The 21,497-nt window shown below is 34.6% G+C and overlaps 2 protein-coding genes across 10 annotated transcripts; both read left to right on the top strand.

The window, feature by feature from the left end:
- Positions 1-41: 41 nt before the first annotated feature.
- On the top strand, positions 42-11,371 carry LOC140982663 (uncharacterized). Of its 6 annotated transcripts, none has more exons than XM_073449297.1 (22): positions 42-263; positions 375-419; positions 520-583; positions 690-804; positions 883-950; positions 1,065-1,162; positions 1,787-1,958; positions 2,674-2,896; positions 3,208-3,316; positions 4,994-5,100; positions 5,228-5,323; positions 5,746-5,877; positions 6,045-6,178; positions 7,107-7,187; positions 7,274-7,347; positions 8,245-8,320; positions 8,440-8,511; positions 9,167-9,206; positions 9,816-10,096; positions 10,222-10,399; positions 10,479-10,687; positions 11,023-11,371. In XM_073449297.1, exons 1-22 carry the CDS (start codon positions 208-210, stop codon positions 11,317-11,319), a joined length of 2,727 nt encoding a protein of 908 aa, XP_073305398.1. In that variant the 5' UTR covers positions 42-207; the 3' UTR covers positions 11,320-11,371. The 6 variants fall into 6 exon arrangements, with proteins under 6 accessions (XP_073305398.1, XP_073305400.1, XP_073305397.1 ...); XM_073449299.1 differs by having other exon boundaries at positions 3,190-3,316; positions 5,243-5,323; positions 5,752-5,877; XM_073449296.1 differs by having other exon boundaries at positions 3,190-3,316; positions 5,243-5,323.
- A 714-nt stretch (positions 11,372-12,085) lies between these two features.
- LOC140982804 (dihydrolipoyllysine-residue acetyltransferase component 1 of pyruvate dehydrogenase complex, mitochondrial-like) lies at positions 12,086-20,826 on the top strand. 4 transcript variants are annotated; one of them, XM_073449521.1, is made up of 23 exons: positions 12,086-12,277; positions 13,396-13,443; positions 14,026-14,077; positions 14,154-14,187; positions 15,018-15,067; positions 15,166-15,210; positions 15,372-15,445; positions 15,778-15,847; positions 16,195-16,383; positions 16,461-16,505; positions 16,630-16,703; positions 16,780-16,849; positions 16,981-17,379; positions 17,698-17,758; positions 17,845-17,889; positions 17,972-18,055; positions 18,693-18,769; positions 18,846-18,908; positions 19,385-19,455; positions 19,550-19,610; positions 19,826-19,886; positions 19,976-20,056; positions 20,490-20,826. In XM_073449521.1, exons 1-23 carry the CDS (start codon positions 12,177-12,179, stop codon positions 20,546-20,548), a joined length of 1,914 nt encoding a protein of 637 aa, XP_073305622.1. In that variant the 5' UTR covers positions 12,086-12,176; the 3' UTR covers positions 20,549-20,826. The 4 variants fall into 4 exon arrangements, with proteins under 4 accessions (XP_073305622.1, XP_073305624.1, XP_073305623.1 ...); XM_073449523.1 differs by lacking the exon at positions 12,086-12,277 and adding an exon at positions 12,298-12,740 and having other exon boundaries at positions 20,490-20,825; XM_073449522.1 differs by lacking the exon at positions 12,086-12,277 and adding an exon at positions 12,778-13,174 and having other exon boundaries at positions 20,490-20,825.
- The last annotated feature ends 671 nt before the right edge of the window (positions 20,827-21,497 follow it).

Here is a 21,497-nt window from a genome sequence, read left to right as displayed (position 1 = left end):
AAAAAAAAATAAAATATTAGTCCTAATCCGACCCAAAAGTACACCTGTCAACTCCCCGTCCCGGTGTACATTCTAGTACCCGAACCTAAAAGAAGATTCGGATCCCCCCCAAAAGAAATTTGTTCAGGTCGCTAAAGTCCTCTTGTTTCTGGAAATCCGATATCGAATAACTCGATTTGTGAGTTGATTTATGCATATTTTTTGTAAATGGCGTCAACCAGCAATTCAAAACGCATGATGGAGGATGATGATGAAGAAAAGGAAAAGGAGGCATGGCCTATATTTCTTTGCATTCATGTTTAAAGTGTTTATGTTTTCATGTATGCGCCGTTTGATCAGTTGGTTTCTCCACTTTCCATTCACATTTATTTGCAGTTTGAGCATTTTGATGACTTTACTCTCGCATCTTCATGGGAAAGGTACCGGAATTTAGTTTGGCATTGCTATTTATGTCACCTACAATGAACAAGATAGGCCACATTTTTGCAGTACTACTATCACCAATTGCATATTTTATAGGTTCATTTCTGAAATAGAAGCTGTGTGTCGACAATGGAAAGCTGATGGTCCAAAGAATCTATTGGTATCCCTAGTTTACTTACATAGCTGGTTTTCATTTAAAGTAACTATATTAGCTGTTATTGTGATCTGAGCTTTTTGTTTGTTTAACAACTGGATGTTGAATGTAGATAAAGGATGCTGTTCAAACCGATATATTGAAGGATTTGTACAAGGTTAAATCCGAGTTCAAGTATGCTATGAAAAGCTATTGCATGGAGTACTATTTCCACACAAGCAATAATGGTATTGCCCGAGCCCGAACATAAATTATTTGTTGGTTTTTCTAGCTTCCTATCTTAATTGTAATAATATTTGATTCAGGTAAAGTCATTGACTGGAATCAACCTTTACATGATTTGCAACTATCGTTTGGGGTGAAGGAGTTTTTGGTCAGCAGTTATCTCTGTTCTTCCCTCTGTTTTCCCTCATTCGTTGTCCTCATTAGTATCTGGTTTTGCTCCATTTATTGTTGTATTTTCACCTTTGTAGTCTCCACTATGTAGGTGATTGCTCTGCAAAGTGCAAGTGGTGTGGTTCTCGATGCACCAGAGGCTAGCAAACTTTTGAGTGCAGTTGCCATTGCTTTGTCCAATTGTTCGTGGTTTGGATGCTAATAACAGCATAGCTTTATCCTTTTCGTCTAAAAACTTTTCACTTCTGTATTAAGAAATAATTCATCAATTTTCTATTTTAATTAATATTATAGCCCTAATTGCAACGAACTTCTGTATTAAGAAATAGTTCATCAATTTTCTATTTTAATTAGTATTATAGCCCTAATTGCAACGAATGGCGTCCTGTATTGTGGTGTGAAGACTATAAGCTTGTGATACGAGCTTTTCTAGCAATGTGGATTAATATTTTGCAAAGCATGGATGAGTACGATATAATCATCAGTTAATTTATTGGCATTAAGATCTTGCTTATGGTTCCTACAATGTGGCTCAGACCATGCATAAATTGTATCAAAGCAGACCATTCATTGTTAGACAAAGCTTAACAGAATGTGCATTGAACAATAGAATGGCAGATGTCGAGTGTTCAACATTGGTTGTGGTTTTCTTGGACGTCATTGCTTATTTTGTTCTGTTCTTTTCTTTTCTTTTTTTTTTTTGGTATTCTGGTGATGGTTTTAGTCGTTGGACATTACGCATAAGTACATGTTTTTGTGCTTTTGATTAAGGACAAAAATGGAGTTGATCTCTTTTGCATTTTTTGTCTGCAGCCTGTGGCCAGCATTTGTTCCAGTTCATGATCCTTCACGCAAAGCCTATATTGGTATTCAAAATATGGGAACGGTTTTTACTAGAAGATTTGAAGCTGACCGCATTGGTAGCCAAGTTCCAATAAAGCTTATGCATTTGGAAGGATTATATGAGCTATTCATCTCTAAATTTGTGAGTCCTTGCTGTTCTCAATTTTGGAAAACACCCTCGAGCTTGTTATATAATAATTTTGAATTTGTTTTCGCGTTTGGTACTAAGTTTTAGCTTCAAAGGTCTTGCATTTATTGGAAACCACGTTACATGGTATGATTATTCATTTGCATGTCATTTTATTTGTTGTTTAAATGCTTTATCCCTCTTTTGATTAATGGGAAACTCTCGACATGGAATTGACCGTCATGTTTCTATGAGTATTTATGTTTAAATGAAGGTCTGTCGACATTCACCCTCTCCCATCATTGCATCGTATAACATACGAGAGCTTTTCCATGGAGAAACTGAATTGATAAGCATTATTTCATTAACTGAATTGCTTAGTTACAAAGTCTGCCCTTTATATGCTTACAAACAAGAAGCAAACTTATCTTAACTTGCCAGCTGTCATGCGAGACTAATTTAACTACTAACTATTATTATACAAATATTAACTCAATAATTTGAATATTGTGTTAATACATTGATAGCCAGGAAACTTTGTCGAGTATTGTACTTTGAGCAATCATTCTTGTTATGCTCATGATGTATGACTGACTATGTCAGCTTGCCCTATTGCACTCAATACTCATTGGTTTTAGTAGGTTATTTTCTAGATTTTTTAGTTGAATGTGCGATTATATTATCATCGTATACTGATATGATAGTCCATCTTTCCAAACACATGCCGAAGGCCTATACTGCTGTGGACTTGTCAATGCATCATTTTGAAGTCCAATTGAAGATGAAGTTAACCTACAGAACCCCTGTATATGTTGAGGAAGACGAAGTGCAAGAATTTGAAGCCGAGGGCACAGAATCCGGTGAAAGTCTTAAGAGTGACAAACATGGGAAAATCCAATGGGATGATGATTGTCCTTGGAGTCAGTGGTACACAGCGGAGGACCCAGTCAAAGGTAGATGTGCTGAATAATCTCCATTGAAGTTAAAAAAATGAGCTTTCAAATGAATCCTGGGATTCTTCAGATGCGGCCCTTTTCATTTCTAGGAAAGAGTAAAATTGTAGGATATTTGAAAATATTCTTGAGAAATTTGTTTGGAGTGATCTTATTATTGACTTGGTCTCTTCTCTGAGTAAACTTTTTGAAATTTTTTGTCGTTTTATTTGGTTTGATTAAGTAGCAGACATTAAGTCTCAAAACTGCAAAAAAAAAAAATTATTTTTATGTGTGTGGAGTTTCCTTTTCAGGATTTCAACTGCTTGCAGTATGGTCTGAGATAACAGCAGAAAGTTCTCTGGATATGGCTGAATTGGAAAATGCCTCTCCTTTGGAAGCTGATAAGTGGTTCTTGAATCCAAATCTTTCCCAAAATATGTAAGAGTAGTGTTTTCGTATATGTGATGTTAATGTTTATTCTTTGTATGTGTGAGAATATATAACATGCTTTTGATCAACATGTGCTCGTGTCAAGTTTGAGCTACCTTATTGGAGTCCTTGTCAATTAGGAAAGTAACGAATTAACAATGCTAACCAAGAAGAGTAAAATATGGGACTTACATTTATATGTCATCATACAAGTTCCTATTCGTATGACAAGTTACTTCAGAAGGTTAGCCACTCATGGAGTGGTCAGACAATATCTATTTAACAACTTCAATCTTTTTCATCATTTGATTGGTCTACACCTGAGGGTATCAAGTGGGAAATTTATTCCAGTGCTTTTAACCTAAAATTTTCCTCTGAGAAACCTCTGATGCTAAATCCTGGTCAGCATCATCTCCAAACGTCAGTTCACACACCTTCAAATTTTAATGTTCTGCTTGATTCGTCATTTCCTTTTGATATTGTTCTAAAATATTTTGGAAAATGAAATGCATCTGCCAGACTTTTTAAGTACTGACTACTGGTAAACGAAGATTGAAGTTTGTTTGGTTCAGCGGTATCGTGAAATGCTTATCAAAGCACATTATTATCTGATCCTCTGACTATTTACGTATGCATGTTCATCTTATTTCGAAATATAGCATGCATAGGTGTATCTTTAGGTTACATGTGCTATCCTCAGCATCAACTTTTACAATGATGTCTTCGAAGTGTTTTCTTAGTACTTAATAGTACATATCGATTTGGCCCTTAACATTGTGTTGAAGATGGGCTACAAGGTAATCTAGTGGTGGTTGCCGTTCCGGTCCTTAATTGGACTCAACCCAATCCTTCATCATTTTCACCTGATCTAATCATAGCATGCACAACCACCAAAGTTTGTCTATAACTTTTGCTGAGCAGGTTAGTATTGTTTTGTTATGTTCAAGCCTAGTGCTTGTCTTGATTCAATACATTGAGGATCGGCACATCTTCCTTGCAGTAATTCATATGTGTTACACGAAATTTTGATGAACAACACGGCTTGTGACTGACGAGTTCAACATTACCTCTCAATTTCTGTACATATTAAGTTATATCTCTCTTTACATCTGCTGATCCATGTAGTATTTTTGGATAGGGACATAGATCTAATGTCTTAATCCATGATTATGCTACTCAGTATTTGATGAGGTTGGACAAGTACAATTATATAACAACGTGGCCATGCACTTTTAAGACATTATGGAGGTTACTTTGGTGATTCAGCTTAGCTAAAACCCCAATAATGCCAGGATATTCACTCTGCTTCCATACTTATCAGCCACTTTCTTACTCTACTCCGGGTGCTCAATCTTCACTCCTCTTTTTGCTGTGCGCTATTCAGAAAAATCCCTTCTCCCCCCTCCCCCGTCCAACATTTATCTTCCCCGATTATGGTATTTTCTGCTGAAAATGAATGAGTCAGATAGTGTCTATTTTATTTTAAAATTTAAACAATTCTGTGATTTTTTTATTGTAAAGATTTAACTGATTTATTGGGTAGATTGTTAACTTTCATTCTTTGATTGGTTGATCTTATTTCAAAGGAGATTGTTTTATTTTATCATTGATTATGGATATCTAATTATGGTGAATTTGAATTTTAACCATTGTTTAGTGATTGAGTCATGTGCTCTTGTTTAACAGTGGTGTTTCGGCTGGAAACACCATTGGATTTGCATCACAGCTGCGCCTTCTGGTTAGGGCATTGAAAATGTCACTGGATGCTCAATTTGTGGAAGATTTTGTGTCAGGTTTGAAGATCTTTATGTACATCATATTTATGTGTCAGATGTGAAGAGTAATTTATTTTAACTATAAGTTTTTCCTTATATACTCGGTTGGGTTATTTTTACTATTCAATTCTTTCTATTAATTCAGCTGCTGAAAACTCAGGTTCTGAAACTTTGAAGTCATCAGAAGCTGTGCCTCCCCCAACAGTTCTTGATCGGATGCTAAAAAATCTATTTCATGAAGGTACAAAGTTTTGTCCATTTTTTGGTCGCCTATGAACTTCTCATTATACTTCTGTTGTCATAGTCGTTCTTGCTGTCCAAACCACCCTTGATCTATTGATTTTTCTTCTTTATATTTCTTCTTTATAAGTCAAAATCCCTGTTCTGATTTTGTATAAATCCCTTATTTATGGTTTACATTCCAACTTAAGTGCTATTCTTTGGCATGCATGAAAGAAGGGAAAGATGGAAGAAAGAGGTTGCAGCTTTAGCTCAATTTGTATTGAATTAACTGTAGAGTTATATTCACTTAACTGTTGCTTCAGATAGTACAGGTCATTACTGAACGTTATAAAGTACAAAGAGGCAATGTGACTGGTGTTAATGTGTTGTAGTTGCTCTTGGTTTTAAGTTGATGCTTACTGACATAACTTTTCCTCTCTGTTGCAGGAGCTCAATTAGATTTTTCTTTGGGGGAGCATAGAAATTCGCGAGCTGTTAAAGGCGCTGCTCTTGAATCGTTATTTGCACAGTTCTGTTTACATGCCCTTTGGTTTGGAAATTGTAGTAAACATGGTATTTCTCTTGAGATCTGTTTTAGCAAGATGATCTCTTAAGGAGCTTATCAAGCAACTGTGTGCACCTGCCTTAAAAAAAATGTGCATCTGTAGATTTTCCTCTTCTGGTTTAACTGTCTTTTTACACTATTCTCACTGTCGTCATTTTGCTACTCATTTGATTAGCAATAGCGGTACTCTGGATGGAGTTTGTAAGGGAGGTTCGTTCGTGTTGGGAAGAATCACAGCCACTTCCAAGAATGCCAGTCAATGGCACAATCAACTTATCTACCTGCTTGATTAATCAGAAATTGCACATGGTTGGTTTTTGTTACACAAATTATATACTTCCTGATGTCGTAGCACCTCTGCTAAATTTGTAGAAACTCGTCCTTTCTCTTTCTATCTGTGTGTCACCATTCTTTTTCCTACACCTTTGATCATTATCTTGTTTCTTCACTGAATTTCTATTGCCAAACAATCATGCTTTTATTGGAGTGGGTGGTGAGACAGTTTTATATACTGTGGCTATTGATCCACTTTTCTTCATAATCATGGCATTATACCTTCTCTTATTAAGTTCAGAACTGAAACATTAGTTGGGGGAGCTGAGATAATATGAAGCTGTGGAGTGACCACCCCGTTCTGGCTGTTTTCCTCTTATAAACTTGATATAAGTGCATAAATTGATGAAATCTCTACTGATTTAAGTAAGAAGTTTCTAGTGTCTTTGACTTTTGATTAACATCTTGTTGTCAAAGATGACAATATGTATTTGAGGATTTTTTCTTTTTACCTTGTTATGTTATGAAATGAAAGTTCACGAAAGTGTTAGAATACGAAAATGTCTTGTGAGGTCAACTAAACATGTTGCAGTGAGAAGAAGCATTAGTTCAAACGGCATTGTAGGACTGGTTATGTTATTTAATCTAATAGTACATAATTACACGGAACACGTTCGAACTTCGGTTTAGCCAATGCACCTGAATAACCAGTGAAGAAATTACTAATTTTTCAAAAACATCACATGCTGAGGATCTTCTGAAAGTTTTCCACGTACGATTTGTTTATGGTCACACAATATCATGAACATCGATTGATTCTAACGTGATGAAAAGTGCCATCTCTCTGTCTCTCTCTTTGAAGAAGAATATCTAATACAATTGTAGTCTTTTTATACTGATTCTTTTTTAACCAAATTACTCCTGGATGAAAATAACAGATAGTTCTTATATGTTAATTTTTCAGCTTGCAATATGCATCAATAAGAAACCTCGACAAGATAGAGGGAATGATGTTTCTGGAAGTGGTGATTCTGATACTGTTCATGTACGGGTAGATTTTTATTTTGTTCCTTTTGGTGGTTGTATCTCGTTATTTTTAACCTCTGTCATCGAGTGCATATTTGACTGCAGGAAGATATTTTGGTTCCTAGGGATTTTTCTTCTTCTCACGATGTTGATGAAGGCGTTGAAAGGAAAAAAGACAGGTGAAAAGCAAGTGACAACTCTGTTTTTATATCATCTCGACCTAGACTCTGTGGGCTTGCCGAAAATATTTGGTTGGCGTTGCTGTCCTTTTCCGTCAACTTCTGACAAGAAACTGATGACATATAGATTACTTCTTACTGATCTATGGCTTTTTTATACCATCCTTTATAACTTATTATAGAAATTCCTGTATATGAAATTATGGTTTGGTTGGAGAAATTAAAAGTAAACTTATTGATCCAAGAGTCTCATTCATTATTTGGAAGGTTTGATTCATTTTCAAACAAATATAAAAAGCATTGCAATTAGTTTAAATCACCAGTATTTTTTTAGGTGACCACTCTTTTCAAAAAAAGGGAGCTACCTACTCTACTGAACAGAACTAAAATTTATTGAATGGCATTTTCCCAGATCATTTTAGGCGGTGCATGTGCATGATATACATGATGGTAAAGATAGAAACATAGTCTGTGATATGAGTTGTAATTAGGATAAACTTTTCTAACGTGTCCTTTTATCTATTTACTTATAGGCCATTTTTGGCAATACACATTGGACACACTGAGATAGTTATTCTAATAGCCTGCACTTGCTTTTCTTAATGTAGTAGTATAATTAATATTTTGAAACAATGATTTGCTGAGAGGATTTCTTGGAGAGATGGATTTAATTTTATTACATTTCTTGCTACAAATTCAATAGGTTGTTTGCGTGGTTTCACAATTAAACGATGTCATACCCTTGCAATATTTGATCTATCTATAAATTATCTTGACATTATTTATCGTAAAATTGTGAACCTCATATTGTGTGCTTGCCAGAAGGCGCATGTGCTTGTAATTCTAGGTACTGGTATGTTTCTGCAGCTGTTTAAATATGCCTTCTTAATGTGTCAGAAAGCATTCAAGTGGAGTTCCTGTGCCTATGATGCTTTTGAAATCATGCAAGAGTATGCATGGTCCAATAACACAGGTTGATTGCTAAATCGGTCGGCTGTTTAAAGCTTTTTCCTGTCTTTCCCATACACTATTGGACCTGCTCAAATAACACTGAAGGAAATAACATGCATCCCTCTTCTAATGATTACGTAGGATCCACCTCCTATGACTGAAGATATGCATGAAGAACGACAACAGGCTGCTCAAGTCTTGGGTGATTCATTTGTAAGTTAAGACCATTAATGGATGCTGTTTTTTCTTCTTAAATATAGTTTTTCATGTCAAGTGAGAATTTTTAGCCTCATTTTTTAGTTGGAAAATATAGGTTTTTCCAATTGAATTTCAACTGGGAATTTGATGTTCTGTTGTACTTTTACTCCAGTCTTGATTCACAAATAATAAGGGCTGTCAAACTTCTTTCATCAAGTATTTTGCATATCATTCACATAATATTGGCTAAGGATATATGGTAGCATGTGCAAGTTTTCAATGTTAATAATAGTAAATTTGACTGGATCTATTTAGAGAAGCCCCTTCTGAGACCTTTTTTTGTGACTGATTATTTGGAGTCGAAAGATTATTTTTTAAGGCCATTTCCTTTTGTTGGATTCGATATATGTATGTTGTCGAGATTATGAGGTATTGGATCTGATTTTATTGCGATTTGGCTAGATTATTTTCATACCCAAGATATTTTCATGCATATATCAGGATGATAGTTTTATTAAAAATTAATCAGGAATAACAAGATTGTTTGCCACTTGTATTGGATGTTGGCCGTAGCAATCACATACTGTATTGTATCATGTTCTCTTCACTATTTTCTTGTTCAAAATTTGACAGTTAGCGGGTAATTATCTTCTGCCTTCGTTTTTTGCAGAATTTCTCTGCTCAACTTGAGAAAGATATCCTGGCATCAGGTAATGATATTTCTTTTATCATGCCTGTACTTTCGTTGATCACTTGCAGTAACTTTTTACCATTGTAGAGGAGAATATCCCTTCTGCAGAACTAGTATTTAGTATTTTGTAGTAGAACAGGGGAAGTTAAATATCAGCATCTGACAATTGTTTTTTTTTTTTTAGATTGCAGATTTTTTCCTTGAGATTGGAAAATATTTTTTTTTGAACAAAGATATTTTGAAGAACTTGGTTGCCATTCGGTGATGAATGATAATTTTGAGGATTATTTGGAGATCTCAATGTTGAAATTATTTCTTTGTTGTAATAGTTAGGCTCATCTATGTTAATGCTTCCCAAAAACGTAACTTGCTTGACACGAAATCAACAGTGTGGTAGGCCAGCATGTGGTCGATGTGCTGTTTCTTTCTTCACTATAGTTAGTCTTCTTTCAAATATTTTGATTTGATGTTCATCGGTAATTTTTTCCTTCCCCTCTTTCAATGAATGGGACCCATGATATTAGTTTTATGCAGGCTATGTTTAATTCTGAATGCTTCTTATAATCACCTTATGTTGACCTGTTATATTTTCTTAATCTTCGTGAGGATCGCTTATTCTTGACTGCAGATATGTCTGCATTCAAGGCTGCTAATCCAGATGCCGTCTTTGAAGATTTCATTCGGTGGCATTCACTAAAAGATTGGGAAAATCATGTTAATATTGAACACAATCAAGTGTCTCCAAGTAATGCAAATCGAGGTTCAACAGTCAAGTGGCCTCCTTGTGGAAGACTATCAGAGCGAATGTCAGATCATGGGAACTTGTGGAGAAAGATCTGGAATGAAGCTCAGCCTTTACATGCCTCCGAACAAAAGCCTCTGCTAGATCCAAATAGAGAAGGAGAAAAGGTATTCCTTATTTTCGGGTGATAGTTTGGTTATTCTTTTCTCATAGATGTGCTCCATTATCTCTCGGTTCGGTGGTTTATATTTGTTTATTTCTTATTTTCGATTGCTGTATTATCTTGTGCTAGGTTCTTCAATATTTGGAGACACTGAAACCGCACCAACTGCTTCCACAAATAATCTGTACTGCCTTCAGAGCAGCAGCTGACACTCTTAATCAGACTTCATTTGGTGACTTAAAGCACATGACCACAAAAATTGGACAGTTGTACATAACCATGGGATCGATGCTAAAACATCTTCTAAGTAATGTTGTCAACATCTTAAAAATTTATTTTGCTGAGAAAGTGGTCTCCAGAATTTACTAATACTCTTTCCATCACAGCGCATGATATAATTGGTGATGATGGCATAGAAGACCTCACACGATTGTGTACGACCTTTGAACACATTGAGAAGTTAATTTTACTTGCAGCATCTCTTCACCACAAATTCTTGCAATCCCCACACCTTGCACAAGCAATTTTCAACGATTGCTACAATTACTATCTCCCTCAAATGGGAACTGGTTCTGCACAAGGTGATACTCAGAAGGTAATAAACTTTTTCTGTGCTACTTTTTGCAGCTGTTCACCAATCAATGGGATAATGCCTTGCTCGTAGTTTAATACGAAGTCTCAAATAATTTTTGGGTAATTTGCACTCTCGTGAAGTCATAGTTGATCAAATCTCTGTGGAGTTTTTTTTGTATTCAGGCCTAACCTGATGGGAAATTGATCTTTTTCCAAACTCCGTAGAGTATAAGGGAGCACCTTATTCGAATCTGTTTCCCTGATTTATCTGTCGAACCCCATTTGATCTACAATAATACCTCCTCGTATAATACATCTTTTTTCGTGCTATTATCTGTATTGTTCTCCCCATGTTAGGATTTTGACAAGAAGCAACAAATAAGATCACACGACAGACATGCGGTCGTCAACATGTTCCCTCCACCAACTGAAAACCAGTCGTGGAGGAAAGTTTTGAGCATGGGAAATCTCCTCAATGGCCACGAACCGATCTTGAGGGAGGTAATTTTTTTGAAACGCGATCGAGTCGAGGGAAGCTACTATGCTGCAGGTACGCCTAAAGTTTATCAACAAGATGTTGAGACATACAGAATGTATGTATGTGCAACCTCAAATGATCTTGGTGTAGCTCTTGCTGTTGCCTCTTGTGACTAAACTATCTGTACATTATAATTATTTTTATATGAAATCAGCGTTCCCTATTCTTCACCTGATTAATTATGCATCGAGTTTGTCTCCTTTTATCTCATGATAATTTATCGTATGGATCAAAACAATTTGAGAAGCAGTAGAAATTATTAAACTGGAATCAAATTTATATATATTTGAAAATTGAATCATCTCATTCCAATTTCTAATAATAATTCAAAAATTTACTGAATGCATATAGGTGACTAATGTATATCTATCTATATATAAAAATATATTTTATATATTATAAATATTTTGAAAATATATTATATTTGAGTGTGTGTATATATATATATATATCAAATTCACTTTTCCAAACCTTTCAAAGAGCCAACCACGTACTGAAAATAAATGGCCAAAGCGCCACGTGCCATGTACATATCTAACGCTTTTATTTTCACAATTTTATTTATTATTTTTTAAATCTTCAAATAGAATAATAAATTTTTTAAAAATATTTTCCAAATATGTATGATTAAATCATCTAATTTAAATACAAAAAGACATTATATATATAATTTTCTGTCTTTATCAATAATGTGTCGTTCATCTATTTTCGATATACAATTTCAATATATTTCGTCACATACCATAAATGAGCCACATTGTTGACGTGTACGACTGTGAGTATAGTAGATGAAAATGTTAAAATTATATATATATATAATTAATTAATTTGATTTGTTTATTAGAAAAGTATAATTACGTTTTTTTAAAATAAAAAGGAAAGAGAAGTAGTTCCGTAGGTGCAATTAGAACTTGCAACTGCGAGCGAAGAAATGAAAAGGAATTGAAGAAACGGGAAGCACGTCTGATGATCAATGGCATTATCCAGGCTTAGAAATCCGGCGATCTTCCGAGCTCCTTCTCTCTTCAGGGCACGTTTTATCTCCTTTTCCTCCGCTCATCCATCGCTCAATCGGTAACCTCTTCGTCTCTGTATATTTGGATCTATTTAGTGCGTTTGTGTCAACGGTCTTGTGAAGTTTGATCTGATTTAGCTATTTGATTCGATGGTGAATATTCAAATTCTGGTGGCTGGATGAATGGTAAAAAAAATATCGAGAGAAATGCTGGTCTACCTGAGAAGTTTGAAACAGGGAGGCCTAGTGGTCGACTATGGCAGTCTCTAGTTAAAGAAAAAAGATAAAATTTTGTGTTGTTTGCCCCAAAATGCTAGTTTCACCTTATACACGTTGAATAGTCCAACGACCACACTCCTGGTCCAGTACCTTCTTGCTTGGTTCTTGGAATTGAGATTTTTCCAGGGGATAGGAAGGGTCGAGGGAAGATTGAGATTTTTCACAAATCCAATTTGGGTCATGGGACCTCAGGCTCTGTCTTTGTCCTCCATTCTGACTAGTTGCTCTACGATATTGGGATCGCTAAACATCAAGTTCATTCCACAAGTTTCTCTCCTTTTTATGGTTCCTTGGTTCTGAGAAAATGCTACTGTGAGCTATCCTATTACACTAAGTTTGTGGACTTTGCAATATAAATTCACTTTTATGTAATTACTCGCAAACACTAAAATGCTTGTGATTTGGTGTGGTTGCTGTTGTAATGACATTTGAATCGCTATGTTTGAAAATTTTTCATTGCTTCTCTCTTTTATTCTTTTTGTTGGGGCCTGAATTTCCTTTGATACTGTTTTACCTGATAAAAGCTAAATAACGAACTCCAAAATTCATTGAAGAATACGGAGTATTACGAAGTTATTTTTGATAACAAGTAGTATACTCGCTAAAACTGGGCATTTCTCGAGCTCTTGACACTGACCAGGGGTTCCTGCTTCCCTGACCATGGTTTGTTATGCATGGTTAGTTACACTCTTTAGACCATCTAGTTCTATGTAGATTAATAATTTCTGATATGTAAAAGGAAAATCCTTCACTTTGTCATTTCTCTTTTCACTTAAAGTTGCGTAATGTGATTTCCAATGCCTGCTTTGTATTTGTCTCTTGATTTTATTTTTAATGGATAAATTATCAGTTTGATCTTTTTAAATGTTGTCTCAATATAAAACTACTGATGATGCAGATGTAGGGGGTTAAATCAAGGTATTGATGCTGAGACCACTTGCTTGAGGTTTGCATCTACAGACCTCATATTTATCATTTTGGTCTCAGTTGTTTATCAATGCTATGACCCAAGCTATAACTTGGAGATTTTATTTGCTGATTTTTTTTTCCTTTTTTAAATGGGTAATCTAATAACCCGAGTACAATTTTTGACATTAAGGAAGTTGACATGAGTTTGTGATTAAATGATTATCTGGTGTGATAATCTTAGACATCTCAATGGTTATCACTTGGTTAGGTCTCTTTTCATATGCTATCTTGGCATATCTTTAGCTAGTCAGCTCTATGTTCTCAACTCAATCCAACATGACGTCTGAAGTCTACCTCAGATAGGCTTACGGCTTACCAGCATCATAAGATAAGGTGATGAAAAGTCCTGTATTAAAACAGTTGGGGTTGCTAAATTCCCCCCTTTAGCCCTAAACTTCCTTCCAGTACCCTCCATCTACCTTAAATAGTGACATCGATTGGGGAATACACTGTGATCAAACAATTTTTTTTTAGTGTTGATCAAATAAATTGAATACGCGTTGTTCCTATATATATTGTATACGCGTTGTTCCTATTCACTCATGATGAAATTCCACAGGACATCTTTTTCAGTGGGCGACAGGGTTCATTATATGCCTTCTGGCCTTAAGGTTGGTTATAAAACTAGTACTTATGATACATGTTTCACCTGCATGTTCTTTTTCTAACAACATGAGAATTTTACAGCTACAACTTGGTGTCAGATATTATTCATCATCAGGTATTTTTCGATTCAGCATCGAACCTTGCCATATATATTTCTTTTTGAGAATTTTTTTGTGAGAAATGGATTGTTTGCATTTTGATAAGCTCATTTTTGTGATAGATAGTGTTCTACTTATCTTTTTCTATTAACTCGTAATTTCATGTCAAATATATACTGTCCATATTGAGTATTTGTTCTTCAGATATTTAAACTTATTACTTAGAGTCTTTTTAATAACTGGAACACTTGGGATTGGCACCAAACTTGATATTTGAGCTTGAAAAGGGAAAGATGTCTGAACTTCCTTTTCTACTCATGTTTGTTTTTGTACGTGTCTCCAAGTGTCTTTTTTTTAGTTTCTTGGCCGTGAGCATGCAGACTTGCTTTATTTTAAAAATATCTTTTTAGACAGTATATCTGTGGTGGAAGTACAGTTGGTAAGTCTTTCCCCTTGATTGTTGACCTACCAGAGTTTCAACTCTGTGCTGAAAGGTACAAATAATATTACAGCTTGTGAATGTTGGCATTTCATCACATGCTTAAGATGGTCAACTTAGGAATGGTGGGACTTTCTCTAACAGCTGCTCCCTTAAGATGTGAAAATGAAAAAAAAATGGAGATTAGGTAGCATCATGGTGACGAGGTGCAGAAAATTTATTTGAAGCTCATCAAAGTCATTTAAGGATGTATAATCTACATTCAGTTAGTTGAACAGTACTTTGGGAGCCATCAACCTGTAAAACATGTAGAAGAAAGATGTTGGACTTGCTTGCTGGAGTTTTATTACTACTCGATGTGAACTTTTTTCTCAAGCATTTCGGTAAGATTTTTTTTTATTATTGCAGAGGTTCCTGATCATATTGTGCTTCAGATGCCAGCTTTGTCGCCTACAATGGTGAATTAATCCTTAGACAGCTAAAATTTAGTTTTGACTTTTCATATGAAAATGTGTTGGCATGTTTAGATCTCACATGCATGTCCACGTTTTTTCAGAGCCAAGGTAACATCGCAAAGTGGAGGAAGAAAGAGGGAGATAAGGCCAGTTTCATTAAGAAACTCTATTAGTAGGGACAGTTTGTTAATCTGGACTTATAATCTCACACACATATAATAAGAATGTTTTGATAGAATGAAGGCTTTACTGTGGATGGTATTCAAATAAATATAATTGATATTAACTTTTTTATATCATCCTTCAGATAGAAGTGGGTGATGTGATTTGTGAAATAGAAACAGACAAAGCTACCCTGGAGTTTGAAAGTCTTGAAGAAGGGTAAATAATATGATTCACTTTATTTTTTCTCTTATGATAGGATGTTAGTCATGACGAAATGTTTTTGATATTAGATTAATTAATCTCAATATCTTATCTTGAAAATTCTCTTGGTCTAGCAACACATGTCAGGATTTAAGAATGACTAAGCATTATATATTTCTATTTTGCTGTTATAATGACTACACTGTGATACTTTTCTCATGCAAACTAAGCTGTCAATTCTATTTTTGTTAGTATTCTTATTATGGAAGTCATATAGGATAGAACGTTTAACTGGTTGGTGGATGTCATGGTTCTCATGTGGTCCCATGTTGGAAAATGACTTTCAGGTTTCTGGCTAAGATCCTGGTTCCTGAGGGCGCAAAGGATGTTCCAGTGGGTCAACCTATAGCAATTACTGTAAGTTTTTTTTTACCTATTCTTTGCATAACAGAATCAAAGCTTTTCATTGTCCTGTTTTTTTCATGGTAATTTTTTGTTGAAGACTATAGTATATGATTGCTGATCTTAGCTCATCTGAAAAAGTTTACCATTGTGATCCTTTCTCTCCAATCCATGCCAGCAAAGTCCACCTGTTTTTGTTTGTCAATATTTTGGTGATGAAGGTTCTTAGCGGTTTATTTGTCTTCCCAAACTTTTTCTTAAGATATAACTACACTCATATTCCCTGTTTTCGTTGTTCATTTTGATTTCTTATCAATGTTGTTGGCATCATCTAGTGTGCTGAGTTTGAGTTGTATGACTAGGTTGAGGATCCAGATGCTATGGGGAATATTCCCGCAACTGTTAGTGGGTCAGAAGTTCAAGATAAAACATCTAGTGAACAAAATTTGACTCCTGGAGACAACACACAACAATCGAGCTCTGCTGACATCAGCCCTTCTGAACTTCCTCCTCACATTGTGCTTGAAATGCCAGCATTGTCACCAACCATGGTAAGAAGTCAAATGTCTATATATTGTATTGCTTTGCTATTTTCATCATTGCTGAAGATATTTTGGTTGCTTTACAGAACCAGGGAAATATTGCAAAATGGAGGAAAAAAGAAGGTGATAAGGTCAGTTTTTGAATTTTTATGGCAGTCTATTAATTTCTCTGTGGCAAACTGTTCTACAATTTATAATGTTTACATGCATGATGCATCTGTTTTTCGGTTGTTTTTATGCTTTTGCTCATTACAGATCGAGGTTGGCGATGTTATTTGTGAAATAGAAACAGACAAAGCAACCCTTGAATTTGAAAGTCTTGAAGAAGGGTGATGAAAATATTGACATTACTATGATCAAGTTGATGAATGATTTCATTTTCAGTTGACTATGTTGGATATGCAGGTTCCTGGCCAAAATATTGGTTGCAGAAGGGTCAAAAGATGTTGCTGTGGGCCAGCCTATTGCAGTAACTGTAAGTTCTACTTTAGTGAACTTGGACCAATCTCTCCTTTTTCCCTAAACATATGCCGTGTAATATTTTTTTTATTATGGCGTTAGTGAATAATCGTAATTCTCATAAGAATTGCTTACTTGTCTTTCAAGGTTGAGGATCCAAATGATATTGAAGCTGTAAAGACATCTGTTAATGGTGGTTCGAGTGTCAGAGATGAAAAGCCTGTTCAAAAAAGCACTTCAAAGGACATCAAAATGGAGAAAACAAGTTTTAATCGGATTAGTCCTGCTGCAAAGATACTAATTGCAGAGCACGGACTGGATACAGCTTTAATAGCAGCATCTGGTCCTCGTGGTACTTTGTTGAAGGGTGACGTTTTGGCTGCAATGAAATCTGGCAAAGGATCTACCAAAATCTCTGAATCTCAGAAGAGTTCTCCATCACCTACAACCCAACCTCAAACTTCTTCCTCCACATCAGTAGGATTAAAATCCGTTGTACAGCAGACAGATGCTCATAAAGATCTTCCGAATAGTCAAATTCGCAAGGTACGTGTACAGTTTATTTACTTTGATACCATGTGGCCCTTGGTTTGTATTTTTTAGTTTTTCTGTGCAGGATCTAGTAAATGCGATAAACATCAAAGTTCGTGGTGCACATCATGTCATAAACTTTAATGTTATAAATAAATGAAAAAAATTCACGTGATAACATCTTTGTAACTTCAGTTGAAAGCTTTTGTTTAGAGGAGTTTTTCAAACACTCATTATTTTCACTATTTGCATACGTAAATATACTGTTACTACTTTTTTTGTAACACTCTTTTGCTGATAGCACAAAAATATGTTCTCTTCACTTATATGCAGGTGATAGCAACACGTTTATTGGAATCTAAACAATCCACGCCCCATTTATATTTATCAACAGGTTTCAAACTTCCAAGAAATGTATATGTGCATTCAACTTTAATTATTACATTACCATTGTGATGCTTACCTTGATTGTTGCTTTAGATGTTATTCTGGATCCTCTTCTCTCCTTCAGAAAGGAGCTTAAAGGTAGAGACTTCTATCTCTTTTTGTCTTTGCCTCATGAAAGACACCATTAAAGTTGAGTTATCTAATTTACATTGTGTTGCAGCAAAATATGATGTTAAAGTCTCAGTGAATGATATTGTCATCAAAGCGGTTGCAGTTGCATTGAAAAATGTACCAGAAGCAAATGGTATGGGTTTTAATGTTGACAAACTGGTTCAAGTTTTAATCGTTTGTGTTGAAGACCGTAATGGAACATTGCTTCTACCCTCAAGTTTGAATCATCTCCCACTCATCTGTTGCCTGACTGTGAAAACTTCTTCCATACCCTTACCTCATTGGACTAGAGTAGATACACAAAAAATAAAGTGCCTGATGGTTACATAATTTTAAATTGTAAGCTCATATGGCAGTAATGATTGGACAAAGTAAATACATGTTGCACTCTCTTTTTAAATTTCCTCATCTTTCATCATAGGTTAATGCATACAATTGTTCTCTAGATCCTTGTCATTATTGACACAAGCCCTCTAGAAGTTTTTTTTTTATTAAAAAAAACAGCTAATTTAGTCTTAATTTGAGTTAGTTTGGATGTAATAATGTTAAATTTGGATCAGATATCAATTATGAATCATTTGTTCGAGTAATTCTGTTGATATAATTATACAAGTTTGAGTGATTAAGGATATGGATGTAAATAAACTTTACCTATTTTGTTTCTTGGCGTGCAAGGATAAAAGTCCATCTTTTAAAATTGAGTGTGTTCTTCTATTTCTACTTTTAGTTCACTTATCAGATTATGTTCTCAATATTTAATAAATATGCAGCTTACTGGGATGCTGGGAAAGGTGAAATAATTTTACGTGACTCAGTTGATATTTCCATTGCAGTAGCAACAGAGAAGGTAATCCGTGCAACATCATTCTCTTTTTTCTCTATTTTGGAAACCTTGGTCTCAATTATCTTTTCATGAATTCCAGGGCTTGATGACTCCAATCCTTAGAAATGCTGATCAAAAGTCTATATCATCCATTTCCTCAGAGGTATGTTGAAATAAGTTTGAAGTTGTTTCAATTTCATATGCCAGTGAAGGATGACTTGCTGCAATTGATCTAGACGGCATCATTGTGCTCTTTGAAGGATAAGATTACATTGAATCAGGCGGATACTATCAATTTGTGTAGTTTGTGATGCTGTACTTCAAGTTCAGTTGTTTGATATCGTTCAGTTACTCTATCAGATTCAAGTCAATTCTCTAAGCATTTTACTTTGTGTTAAACTGATTGGTCATTTCTAATAAATGTTTACCCTAAGATTTAGGTAATAATTTTTCAACTGCATGCTCTTCCTTATGCATTATTACTTGTTTTTCTAACTTCATGACTTTCACATTATTTACAATATTCCCAAATTCTATATCTTTAGGTATTAAATGTCTCGTCATTCCATGAAATATTTACGTTTGTGATTTTATTTTTGTTCTATGCTAAAAATTTTCTGTTTCTAATTGTGTCTAAAGGTCAAAGAACTTGCTGAAAAAGCAAGAACGGGAAAGCTTAAGCCCAATGAGTTTCAAGGTGGCACATTCAGGTGGCTTCACCTTATCCTTGTTCGAATATCTTTTTTTTGTTGAATACTCCATTTTTTGTTTCTTTATTGATGTTTTTTTCCCTTCTTCATGCAGCATCTCAAATTTGGGGATGTTTCCTGTAGATCACTTTTGTGCTATCATAAATCCTCCACAGGTTCTCTCTCTCTCACACACACACCCACCTGCACACACGCATGTCCCGACAATCACAAAGAGAAACTTGCCTGAACTATGAGCCCAAATAAGAATGATGTCGTTCAGATTGTAAATTTGGGACTTAAAGTTTATATTTCTCTCCCGGTAGCTCTTGGAATTATCAAATAGATTGTGTAAGCGGTGGGTGTAAGTTGACTTATTTCCTTCTTGAAGGCTGGCATTCTTGCTGTTGGTAGGGGCAATCAAGTTGTTGAACCGGTTATTGGAGATGATGGTAATCTGTTTGTGTGTAATGTCCAACATGTGCTATTTTAACTTAACCATTACTGGCTGACTTTGAACCTTGATTTTCTTCGCTTTCAGGAACTGAGAAGCCTGCTGTTCTGACAAAAATGAATGCAACATTGTCTGCTGATCATCGTGTTTTTGATGGAAAAGTTGGAGGTACTTGATATAGAGCGGATTAAACTTTATTTTATTATGTGATGCCTCCCCCAACTTCTTTAAACCTCTTTCCCAACCATACATGTTAAAGCACTATAAAAGTTGGCACCCGGTAAATTATGAATATTTTGGTGCATTTAAGCAGCTAGTGCCTTCAGCTCTCCAAGAGAATGCCTAAACACACTAAACCAATCACATGTAATCATTCCTTGATGAACATTTGAACGAAGGCCTTTTTCTTCTAGTTCTCTGCTTTTCTGGAATCATTTTCTTTTACATCAGTGGCCTGAGAGAATGGTGACTCGGGGAATTTATTCTTACCGACCAAAAATTGCAACTCCAATGCAATTGTCATTTATAATTCTATTCCGATGTCGGTTTCTATGTGTTCTGGATTCCAATTGGCTTTATTGCAAGTAATCTGTTTGTACAGGCACCTTCATGATGGCACTACGATCAAATTTCAGCGATATTAGAAGACTTCTTTTGTGATGGCGTCAACGTTATCTTCACACAACAGAACATTCTGAACAAAGTTCAAGATCATTTCTTAGTGCCTGATAGTGTTATTCTTCTTGTGCCATTTTTCTTTACCAGAAATTTGATTTTGATTCAGAAGGTCCCATTTTTTGGAGACTTGGACTGGAATAATAAAGTGAAATTTTGGTCCCCAGTTTGTTTTGTTCAACAAAGCCCAAAGACCAAAACTCAATGTGTCTGCTGTCAAGAAATAATGATCACAGAAAGTATCTTTCTGAAATAACATTTCTCTCTCTTATTGCTAAGATTGTGGATAAATATATATTTCTAGATAAAATCATTCATTTCTTTAATATTAAACGTATGCATAAATATTATACTAAAAAATCAAATATAAATAAAGATTATATGGAATGCTTAATAAAAATATTTTTTCTTTACCAATAATGCAAATAAATACATACTAATCGAATTTTCTTAAATTTAGCAAGCTGTAAAAATGTTATTATTAAAAGGTATATTACTAGAAAATATCGAAGTTTTAAACATTGAGCATCAAATCTATATTCTCAATATTATAAAAACAGAGTTTTTGTCGTATTTAAAAAGTTCTTGCAAAAAATAAAATGTTGTAAAAGAAAATATTTATCCATATTAATGGATTCACTTATCATTAATATTTGAAAACAAATATAAAATAAATAAATATATTTAAATTCAAATTTGAAATTGATGTCCCTTGAAAATATAAACTACATTTAAGTATTTGCATTAGTTATATCATTGTATTAATTTTGGTTATAGTTTTGTATTATTTTTATATATTTGATTCTCACAACTCTCTATAATATTAATTAAAATATAAATATTTTGATATAATATTACATATTCCAATTTTTTGAATGAGTGTCGTTAATTTATTTATGTATTTGTTGTCATACTATTACTAGGTATTTTAATA

This window comes from Primulina huaijiensis, chromosome 8 (genome assembly GCF_012295235.1).
Source record: "Primulina huaijiensis isolate GDHJ02 chromosome 8, ASM1229523v2, whole genome shotgun sequence".
Lineage (NCBI taxonomy): Eukaryota > Viridiplantae > Streptophyta > Magnoliopsida > Lamiales > Gesneriaceae > Primulina > Primulina huaijiensis.
The sequence above is the reverse complement of the archived record's forward strand: the minus strand, read 5'-3'. Positions and strand labels throughout refer to the sequence as shown.

Bases quoted from the DNA above. Each gene is read 5' to 3' on its own strand.
- LOC140982663 (XM_073449294.1), top strand. From the start codon at position 208: ATGGCGTCAACCAGCAATTCAAAACGCATGATGGAGGATGATGATGAA. The intron at 1,959-2,673 runs GTGAGTCCTTGC...CACATGCCGAAG, and splicing joins AGCTATTCATCTCTAAATTT to GCCTATACTGCTGTGGACTT. The intron at 8,321-8,439 runs GTTGATTGCTAA...ATGATTACGTAG, and splicing joins TGCATGGTCCAATAACACAG to GATCCACCTCCTATGACTGA.
- LOC140982804 (XM_073449521.1), top strand. From the start codon at position 12,177: ATGGCATTATCCAGGCTTAGAAATCCGGCGATCTTCCGAGCTCCTTCT. The intron at 15,211-15,371 runs GCCAGTTTCATT...ATCATCCTTCAG, and splicing joins GGAAGAAAGAGGGAGATAAG to ATAGAAGTGGGTGATGTGAT. The intron at 15,848-16,194 runs GTAAGTTTTTTT...TTGTATGACTAG, and splicing joins GTCAACCTATAGCAATTACT to GTTGAGGATCCAGATGCTAT.